General features: G+C 34.5%; 2 protein-coding genes across 2 annotated transcripts; one reads left to right on the forward strand and one right to left on the reverse strand.

Moving 5' to 3' along the window:
* Nucleotides 1–674: 674 nt before the first annotated feature.
* Nucleotides 675–1218, reverse strand: LOC145599264 (uncharacterized). The gene has a single exon (XM_081655661.1). It carries the CDS (start codon nucleotides 1182–1184, stop codon nucleotides 702–704), a length of 483 nt encoding a protein of 160 aa, XP_081511787.1. The 5' UTR covers nucleotides 1185–1218; the 3' UTR covers nucleotides 675–701.
* Nucleotides 1219–5319: 4101 nt separating this feature from the next.
* Nucleotides 5320–9923, forward strand: LOC145599262 (rab GTPase-activating protein 22-like). Its single transcript, XM_081655659.1, has 5 exons — nucleotides 5320–6062; nucleotides 7025–7160; nucleotides 7312–7361; nucleotides 8259–8312; nucleotides 8402–9923. Exons 1-5 carry the CDS (start codon nucleotides 5878–5880, stop codon nucleotides 9630–9632), a joined length of 1656 nt encoding a protein of 551 aa, XP_081511785.1. The 5' UTR covers nucleotides 5320–5877; the 3' UTR covers nucleotides 9633–9923.
* The last annotated feature ends 1580 nt before the right edge of the window (nucleotides 9924–11503 follow it).

Below are 11503 nucleotides of genomic sequence, written 5' to 3' on the forward strand. Positions count from 1 at the left end.
ATATACTTTATAATCATTTTGTAAGAACAAATTAGAATCATCTCAGTTTAATATTCAATTGCTATAATAAATAAATAAATAAATAAATAAAAATCGTTTCAATAATGCTCGATTGGTATTACTATTTTGGGAAGCATTGGGTACATACTCTTATCCCATTATGGCATTATCTAGCCATCAAGTCCCACCGGCCAGCCCATATATTTCACCACTCGAATAGTTAATTAAGGATTTTTATTCTTTGCAACACCCCTATCAAATGTGCTTGTTTGGTAATTGGCACTCCGTACTCCGCTGTTCAATTCAAAGTCTTTGCTTAATGACTAAAATCTTGTATTGGTGCAACATATTAAGGAAAATATAATTTGTAATTGGCATGACATACAAGTATATACTTATACTGGTGAAGAACATGATTTCTATCATAATGTAGAGATTGGAACAACAAAAATAAGATAATTAATGACATACGTAGCATAATTTATACTCGATCCTCGGCTTCCATTAAAGTTCAAATAGTCATTTTATTTTTGAAAAAATAAAGGCTTCATTCAACCTTCAATTTCCAAGAAGCCAAAACCATATACTCGTACATACATAAAACATAGAAAATGATACTCGTAACATAAATTAACTAAAACGGGAGATAGATTTCAAGCATATAGTCGAATTTAATCGAACAAATAGAGGAAACCAATCGATCACTTGTTGTTGTGATCAGATTTCTTATTCTCCAAGTACTTAACCTTCTCTTCAGGCTCCATAAAAGCAGTAATAGGAAAAGACTTTCCAATACCAACAGCAGTCTTGAAGTGAATCTTACCCGAACAAGGATCATCAACACTCATCTCACTTATTGTAATCCACATTAACAATTGCTTACTCTTAACCCCTGTCATCTTCTTCATCTTTCCTTTCTCTACATACGACGTTACTTCCGTTGCGTAGCTAGTCAAAGTCTTGCTCTCTTCGAAGTAATGTTCCGAGGGAGCCTTCTGTTTCATCCACACGAACCCGGTTTCGCGTACTCTTCCACACTCTACAAGATCCTTTAAGGGCATTACACCCTTAGGGAACCCCATTTCTTGTAGGAGCTCATGGGATTGCTTTTGGCACTCTTCTGCCCCGTACACGATCTCGGCCCCGGTTCGCTCGTCTTTCACTTGTAGGGTAGTGCTTGCCATTTTAGGGTATGTATGTAGTGTTTGTGTTTTGAGGGATGGATGATGGATGATGTGTGGAAGAGAAGAGGGAGGAGGGGTATTTCTACTAATATTGCATCAAGGTGGGATATTTAGTTGGGTAGGGGGAGGTTGAACAAATTAAAATGGTCGACTCATTAATATAAATGGTAGCTCACCTAATATTCAAATTTTTAGACGTAAATTGAACTTACATTTGTAGATTAATCAGCTTCCCAATGTGGGTATGTTTTCTCATTTACACTCGTCATTACATGATTTAATCACTAATATTCCCTCTGTTTTTAAATGTTTGTTTCAATTGGTATTTATATTATACGGTTTTCAATGTAATATTATAATTAAAATATTTCAAGTTACACATTATAAAATGGACAAACAAACAAAAGAAAAATATATAAGATTTTATATTCGACATGACTATGCTTTGAATTATAGAAAAACCATTAAATTTCCAAGTAATAGATTTCATGTTTTTTAGAATTTCTCAAGTTAAGATTTCAAATAAGACAAACAAAAGAAAACGAATGGAGTATCTTATTTTGACTAATTAATGTTATCTTCAATTTTTTAGTAACTAACCGTTATTTAAAGTTGATATATTGTAAATATTACACTTAATTATTTATATTCCTTTAGATATAGGGGTTGTTAAATATAATTTGAATTGTTACACATATGTTAAAATTAAAGCGTGCAAGTCTTCCACAATTATGAAACTTTAAAAAGTAATTTTGATTAGTTTAATACTCCGTAGGTTATGATCAGGATTACGCATTACGATACGGATATGATTGTGAAAGAATTGAAAACTAAAGTATGGAGGGAAATTAATACCGACTTCCGATTGAAAACTTAAGTATGGAGGGAAATAAATACCAACCAACGATTGGGGGTTTGTCCCAACAAACTAATAATTTGTTGGGCTTATATTGGGCCTCTACTGTAAAACTAGATTTTAAGAAGATGTCATGAATTTGGGCTGGACATAAATTTGGGATGTCGAGAATATAGTTCAAGAATCATGAATTTCATGATGGCTTTTAGATGTTCAGTAGATCAGGATCTAGAAATTGGAGACTTGAAGTTCCAACATGTTGAAGCGTACTTCAATGACTTATATCGATACTCTTGAAGGTTAACGCACTAATCAATACCTTTACAGCAGTAGCGCTAGCTTGTCCGCTTGATATAAAGTTTTTCACTCAATTTTATAGATGTAAGAAAAAGTATTAACTAAGACGCGTCTCAACAAAAGATAAAGGTGAAATGAACCTCAAAGTTTTGACATAAGATCTCATGTTTTGAATATAATGTATAGCATATCAGTAACAAAAGTCTTAGTTTAGTGATCATCATTTATCTCATTGGTTTAGTAATCATTTTTTATCTCATTGATTTATGGTATAATGTACAAGAACGTCATTGCTAATATGATATGTAGCTGTCTTGGAAATTCATGAAGTACATCTTCTTTCTTCATTAGATTTAGTTTTATGTCTTGTGCATGAGTTTTTACAAAGTTCCATAACTTTACTTATGATGATAGTTGTGTTATACTGGTATCCATGGGAAATAAGTTGGCTATTGTGAATAAACACCCCCAAAAGGGTTGTATCTCCTTTTTAAGACAATAATTGGATAAAAAAAATGTCTTCATTGTCTTTGCTACTTGTTATTAGCCTTCAAACTCGATCTAAAACCTCACTGGTCACAAGGATGCAATCAAATTGAAACACTAGGCGAATAGCTCAAAAAATGAACTCACAGCTTATGACTCACATATATCTATTTTGTTAACAAATGAAGCGAATTTGAACTAATTGTAAGTATAGATTTAAAAATTAGTTCACGGTGTGAAAATTATACTTCCTTTTGCTGTCCCCAAATAACAGTCTTGATATAAATATTATCCTTAATAATAGTACAAGTGTGTTTTTTTTAAACGAGTTTAACCACCTATGGTTAAATGGGCTACAAAACCCCAACCTAATCTAATGTTTTCGGTTAGATTCTTGTTCAACTCACTAGTCGACTAGCTCACCCTCTAGGCCTCGAGTCAATATACTATTCAAATGTTGAACACAAAAGGAAAAGAAAAAAATTCCAAGAAATGGGCCTAAAAATTTGGGCCAAATAAAAGACATGGATGGAGAATTTAAGCAAAAAGACACACAAAGCGAAAGTAATAAAAGGGCATCCTTGTACTACTACCGTAGATTATAGGGCTTCGGCGATCAAAAACAAAAAAAAAAACGTCGATTTTGAAGTCAAATATGGATGGAGTTGTTGGGCCCCTTTATCACTCATCATCTTTCATCATTAGATTTCCTTGTCAAGCACAAATTTTTACGTATGCTCTATTTTTAAATTAAAAATCTTATCAAAAAAAGCTTAAAAAAGAAAGAAAGGGGAACTTGATCCACTTGGTGTTTTGGAACTGCGCATGATAAAAGTGAAGTGTGTGAAAGGGATGAATTCCCCAATATATGCGCTAATTGCCGGAACTTATTTTCCTTCTAATCACTACCATGCTTCTATTCCGCCTTTAATTTCTTTCAATGATAACTTGTACTCCGTATACGGATTTTATATTTACTGTATATGTGAGGGATCGTGTTGTCTTATTGCTATTTCAATGCGTGTATACGGATTTTATATTTACTGTATATGTGAGGGATCGTGTTGTCTTATTGCTATTTCAATGCGTGTAATACTTACGATTATAACATTGGTCTAATTCTAATTTTATTGATTATATCATGTACTTGCTCCACTTCTAATAAACCCTTTTCATTTCTTTTACAAACAACTAAATTTAGCTTCTCAGTTGGTAAGAAGCTCATCTTTAATCTTAGATGTCCAAAGATTTCAACAAGCAACGGTACTTGGTGGAAATCCTAAATTTTATATCCTACCTACTTTCAAGTATTTAATTCGACTATTCTAGAATAAAAATAAAGGATGCAGAGCAATTTACCAAAAGATAATGTTATAATTAATTTAACAGAGTTGGAAAAAGGATATGTAACCACTAATTTTAGAATGGGAGATTGGAATTTGGAAATAATAAAATTAGATTAGACATATTAATGATATAAAAATACATCTCGGATTCTTGGGGAAAGAATTTTTGGAATTGAATGAAATGGAAGAATAATGAAAATTGGCTTATTAAAACTCAATGACAATAAGTTGAGTTAAGAAAGAAAAGGTTATATGTTAAGTGGATTTTTTTTTTTCTTTCTAATAAGCAATAAACTAAGTAGAAATGAAGGGAAATAGATTATTTTTTTATTTTTTTTTTTAGGAAGGGGAATAATCCATAACATAGTTTTAATTTTTTTTTTTTTTTTTTTTGGTTTTTCTATCCGGTTCACCCTTTGAGCTAATCTGGATTCGGAGATCAGAACACGGGTCCTCCCTACCAAGTCTAGTCCCAATCACCACTACACCAACAACCAATTGGTGTTTTAAGTTTTAACAAGGAACATGACACTTAAAATATAATGAATTCATCACTAAAATTGTTTACCACAAATATGTAAATTAAAAAATTGATATAATAAAGCCAAAGTGAATCTAATGAGATAACAATAATTTTATTTTTCCTCAAAAATTCTTGAACAATAAATCATACTACTCGTCTTATAAGTCAAAGTATTGCATATAAAAATGTTGTAATAAATAGTGTATAAGGGCCTGTTCTCATTGACTGAACTCAGCTGAACTGAACTGAACTGAACTCAGCTGAACTGAACTGAACTGAAATGAATATTTTATAAGAGAAGGAAATTAGGAGCTGAACTGAACTGAACTGAACTGAACTCAGCTGAACTGAACTGAACTGAACTGAACTGAACTGAATTTCAACATAAGAGAACAGGCCCTAAGTCAAAATATTGCATGTAAAAAGGTTGTAAATTGTAATTAAAAAAAAAAAAATCAAACTACAATTTAGTAACGCGTAAGATTTACATACAAATACACTTATTGTGTACTTCGTGTAGTCATACACAGACATTGAAATACACTCGTCTTATACAAGACATATCGGTTCTATCCTACACTTCATCAAGCGGGCAAACCGCATATAAATATGTAGTAACGCCGTGACGGTAGTAACCAACAGAGGAGTAAAGAGAGAGAAAAAAAAAAAAGAAAACAAAAAAAAAGATAGTGGTGTAGAGAGAGAAGTAGCAGTATAATTGAAATAAAGAGAAAAAGCGAAGAAAGAGAGAAAGTGAGTAAAGGGTAGTTGGGGTACTTTGGAAGGAAGAAGAAGAACAACAAACAACATCATCAACAACAAGGTTGGGTTTTTCAGTTGGTAATGGTGGTGATTCAATCCCACTATGCTAATTTCAACAACAATTTGACAATTTTACCCTTCTCCATCTCACATGCTGTTACTCCTCCTCCTTCTTCTTCCTTTTCTCAACTCATCAATTTTTCCGGCGACAACGGCGGCGGCGCAAGTGTTACAGTTTCGTATCATGTTCGCTTAGCTTCCTCCTGTGACGGCCACGGCTTGTGTAGCCGTGGCCGCCTCCATTTTCACTCTTGAAGATTTGATTGATCATCGATTTATTGAAGATAAACCAGATTTGGAAGTTAATCAGAGAGTATAATTATTCAGTTAGGAGTTTAATTTAGTAGTAATTAAGATTAAGATATGATTTCGGAACAAAAACATTTGTTGAGATCTCTCCGGCGAAGTCATACTTCTACGCCGTCGTCTTCTTCGTCGTCTTCTCCGTCGCCTTCTTCTTCTTCTTCTTCTTCGTGGATTCACTTGAGATCGGTGCTTTTCGTAGTTACTAATTCGTCTTCTTCTTCTTCCCCAGTTTCTAATGATCGGTGAGTTCGTTTTTTTATACTTTACTGATTTGATTTGAGATCGAGATCTGGAATTTTGTTACTAAATTGCTTTGCTTTGCAGTTGAATTGCTTACTTCAATTGTTGTTTGTTTTTAATTCGTTTCGTGTTGACCCGTTTAATTTCTGGAAATGAGCTTAGTATTATTACTTTGACCATTTTAATTCCCACCTTTGTATATTTTCTAATTATAGATTTTTATTATTTACACAATCATGAAATTATAGATATATGCGGTTGAAGGTTGCATAGCAAGAACAATAAGGCCCTTTTTTTGGTTCGGGTTCGGGTTTTATTGTATGGTATTCAAGTGGGGATGATTTGCAAAAGTTGATAATGTGCTTAGATGTCTAACCTAGTATAATCAGTTTAGTGTGATGAAGGTCTAATCTTTCGTTGTTGACCCGTTCTGTGGATGAGAATTGCTACACAAGACTCATTCAAAGATTTGGAACTATCACTCTTAGAAAGGTCAAATAATGTTTGACAAACAAACTTCACCAAATTTGTCATTGTGTATCTCAAGCTTTATGATTTTCCTATGAAAGACTTCTACTTTGGATTCAGTATGGAAATGTATGCGGAGCGTTAATCAAACCGTGCCAATGCCTTCAATGCCACCACCATATCACCACCTCACCTAACAAAATGACCGCTGTTGCATTGTACAAGTTTGGGATTGAACACTGATGTACTCCGTATCTTATTTGGACAATCAACCGTTCCTCCTAGATTCAAATGAACTTATTTTTGTAGTCATAATACTAGAAATTATAATTTTGTTAGTTGTGCTCCTATTAGATGTGGATAACTTTAGTTGCAAATCATTTTATTCTAGGGTGAGATATGCTGATACTTGAGTGATTGTATTCATCTGTAATGTTTGTATTCTGAAGCTAAGTTCAATCCTTTATTGATTCTTTTTTGTCTTTTTTATGTTCAGGTTAAGTCTTAAATCTCCTTGGTCTAGGCGGAGGAGAAAACACGCTCTTCTATCCAAGCAATGGAAACATTTATTTGGACCCGATGGTAAATTGATCAATGGTGGAGTGAAGCTTTTGAAGAGAGTGAGAAGCGGAGTAAGTCATTTGCTTAGTCAGTGGTTGAACTTGTGGTGCTATTTTCAGCTCCATTTTTGAAATACATTGTGAATTTATTTATTTATTTTATTTTATTTTTTTTATTATTTTTTTTTTTCCTGAATGCTCATGTTTTATATCATTGTTGCAGGGTGTAGATCCCAATATCAGAGCAGAAGTTTGGCCCTTTCTTCTTGGAGTGTAAGTATAGAAAGACTAGAAGTCAATTGTTTTGTCTTCACTTTTTGTATTAACCTCAGGATTGCTTTCTTTTACCTGATTTGATTTCATAACTAATTACTGTATCTGATTTATGTCCCCACGAGGCAAAAAAAAGCTGTATCAATGTCTATGTTAATTATGTCTCCACCAACAAGCACTTTACTGTCTCTCCAAGCAACTCTTACCCTTGTGCTTCTCATGATTATTTCTATAGATTCCCGCATGTTCATATTGTCATGTTTAATCCTATTGTCCCCTGATATCTGAGTCTGCTGGTTAACGCTCGCTAATTTTGACTGTGAATCAGTCAAATCAAATATGTATTTTGGTTATGGTATGAAAACAATAGTGCTAGGTTAATGTCAAAAAATAAATTTCTTAAGATTTTACTTACTTACTATAGTGAGTGTAATAATGAAATTTGGCAATAATTTTGATACCGAAGAAGTAATATGTCACTGTTTTTGTTCTGTATTTATAGAAATTATATTGCAATAATTGTGCTCCTTAAGATCTTTTGTTTTACAAGTGGTGCTCAAGGCTACAGTTTAGTTATAGTTTCTATGCGTTTGGTGGATTCATTAATAAATTACTATTTTTAGCTGTATCTTAATTACACCATACCTGACCTATACAACTCTACGAAGAGTCCTTAAGTTCTCAATTGTAAAGAGGCTCCCTTAATCTAATTCCAGCAACTGCAAAGAGGCTGTTCTTGTAATTCCATTGTCTTGGCATAGCTATCTGATTTTTTATCTTTGATGTTGGTTGTAGAGATTTGGTGCCTTGCTACGTGTATCAAATTTGTGGCTTTAATTTTTGATGCTGGTTTTTGTTTGAAGTTTAGTAACACTGAGTTCCTTTTTATTGGAGCAGTTATGACTTGAACAGCACGAAGGAGGAAAGAGACTCTGCTAGAAACCAGAAAAGGTACTTGGCATCCTTTGTATTTGTGATATTCTCCTTTATCCCTCACATTGCTCATGGATTCATTGCTTGATGTTTTTGCCTCTGATCAGGAAAGAATACGAAAACTTGCGAAAACAATGTCGTCGAATTCTAAGACGCAGTGCTGCAAGCTTCAAGGGAAATGACACTGTTGAAAATAGCAATGGTGGTAGTGGTGGGTTTTTCAGCCAAGTTTCGGACACTCCTGATTCAGATGACTTAAGCAGTGCAAGATCTTCAAATGGCGGGGATAACCCTTCAGACTCTGATGGACCTATCTGGGATCCTGAAATTTTACCCTCTGTCGCTTCATTTGAAGAAGCTGAAAAGATTGTGTTAACCTGTGAAGAGGGTTCTGGTGCCAGTTCGGAAACATCTGATTCTGAGTCGTCTGAAGTTGACAGTGTACCTTTTCTTAGTGCTGAAGAATTTGAAGGAAACGATCTGAATGAAAATACAATTTCCTCTCCTTCAAAAACCGGGGGTGGGTTGAATTTTTGCTCTTCTGAAGATTTTGCCACATGGCAGAGGATTATCCGTGTTGATGCTCTTCGAGCAAATCCTGAATGGATCGTATACAGCCCCTCTCAGGCTGCAGTCTCAGAAGCCAAGGCTGTGCAACAAGCTGAGAAAGTTGGCTTGAAGGAATACGATCACTTAGAACCATGCATGATATACCATGCTACTCGTCTCGTTTCTATACTAGAAGCTTATGCACTTTATGATCCCGAGACTGGCTACTGCCAAGGGATGAGTGATCTTCTCTCTCCAATCATATCAGTCATAGAGGAGGATCATGAGGCATTCTGGTGCTTTGTTGGTTTCATGAAAAAAGCAAGGCACAACTTCCGGCTTGATGAGGTAGGGATTAGAAGGCAGCTGAGTCTTATATCCAAGATCATCAAGTGTAAAGACTCACATCTTTATAGACATTTAGAGAAGCTTCAAGCAGAAGACTGTTTCTTTTTGTACAGAATGGTAGTGGTCCTCTTTCGGAGAGAGTTGACTTTTGAGCAGACACTTTGTCTCTGGGAGGTTATGTGGGCTGATCAGACCGCAATTAGAGCCGGGATCAGCAAGTCAGCATGGGGGAAAATGCGGCTGAGAGCCCCTCCCACTGACGATCTACTTCTCTACGCTGTAGCAGCATGTGTGCTGCAGAGAAGGAAGCTAATACTGGAGAAATACGACAGCATGGATGAAATAATAAGGGAATGTAATAACATGGCCGGGAATTTGGATGTCTGGAAGCTGTTGGATGATGCTCATGACTTGGTGGTGACTTTGCATGACAAAATATAACTACACCCTAATTTTGGGTTTGGGACACTGTTTTTGTTTCTTTTCTTTTTTCTTTTCCTGATTTATTTGTTGTATTTTACTATTTTGGTTAGGGGACCTCCCCTTAACCAATGTAGACTTATGTATCCATTAGATGATGCTTTGGAAAGAAAAAGCACTTCATAACTGATACACCTCTGTATGCTCCTTATGTATGGAATATGTCTTATGTTATACTGCCCGCGCTCAACTGAGCGATGGAGGCGGAATTCCAAAATCAGTGAAACTGGTAAGCTTTGTAGTCTTTCCACATTCCTTGATCCATTGATTTTACTATTACCTGTTTATGTGGATGAACATAAGCACCTATCCGTCTTCAGTATTTCTAAAATCTGGTCGGAAATAGTCCATAATCCATCTCTATTGCATAATATTTCTAGGATGATCATTTTTGTACTCTTACCAATACTATAGAATTATATTTTGAACTAGTAATACACATGATGCATCATGCTAATAAGATGAGGTAAGGTCAAACAATATACTTCATAAATAAATTTTAAAAATATACTTGGAAGATGATTTTTGTGGCTTGATAAACAGATAAGGATAGAGTAGTTTGTTTTTATGAATAAAAATGACAGACTGCCTACCTATTTTTGTATGCTCAAAGAGTCAAAGTTATAGAAAAATCTTGTCCAAAAAATTGGAAAAGGACGTGAATAAACAATTGAATTATGTCTCATTGCAAAATAAGAGTAGTTGTCGAAGAATATCATCACATTCACCACATAATCAAAATCTGTCATTTTGTCAATTGTTTAAAGCTAAAGATCTCCGCATATTTTTGTTCAATCAACTAATGCACTAATTCTTGATCATGTGATAAAAAGTGTCATATAAATTTAGGGTATTATCCCTTATATTTTCAATAAACTAGCAATTCTCATTCGATCATATGATACGATAAATTCGTCAGAATATAAGCTTCGTACTTGATTTGATATGCTCATCAACCACTTCTACTATCACCACCTATTCCCTTATCCCAATTCCAAATATGGTAAATCACATTGCAAGTGGATGAACGTTAGAATTCTCTTGACCTTATTTCACTTTTCCATCAATGATCAATTAATGAAGCGTTGACCTTCCTTAATACTCGGGACGATGGAATTGACTGGTTGTGATGGTGGTCATGGGGCTCATGGTTTGATGGAGTTCAGGGGTGGTGGCCTGGAGTTCGGGGTTAAATGGTAATTTTCTTAATGGAAATTATTTTTTTTTAAATGGAGAAAATTAGCTATGGCTAACACATGTTTAAGTTCACTTGTATAATTGTATGAATAATTTATTTTATTTTGTCCCAATTTATTTTGTTGAATTTTATGAACTAATTTTGTTTAAACTTTTTTCTAGAGGTAATTAACATCGGTCCGGTTCGTAAATAGGGCGTGTTTGGGCAAGCTTAAAAACCGAATTTGGCTTGAAAAAAAAAATTGAAATGCTCGCTACTCTTTTGCGGGTCTGGGCACACGATGTGATGTTACGGCCTGGTTCGGCCCAATTTTTTTCATACTTGTATTGATTTTTCAGAACTAATCTTATTTGTAATTATTTTTCTACACTTATTTTGTTTAACTTATTTGGTTCAAATATTTAGTATTCTCTTCTTTATCACCCCGTTTCAAATCCTCGATAGTCTCCTAAATAAAAAAACTAACAAACTCTAAAGGTGGGCACGACTATGCCGTGTATGACATATCATGTCAGCGTACCTCATGCTCAAACAGGTCGTGCTTAGAATGAGCAAAAAAATAGTCATGATGGGCCACTTGTGTTAGTCTTTCATAAATGTAGTGTTTTTGCTTGGCTATGTCATGTCAATGGAC

This window comes from Chenopodium album, chromosome 20 (assembly GCF_948465745.1).
Source record: "Chenopodium album chromosome 20, dcCheAlbu1.1, whole genome shotgun sequence".
NCBI lineage: Eukaryota > Viridiplantae > Streptophyta > Magnoliopsida > Caryophyllales > Amaranthaceae > Chenopodium > Chenopodium album.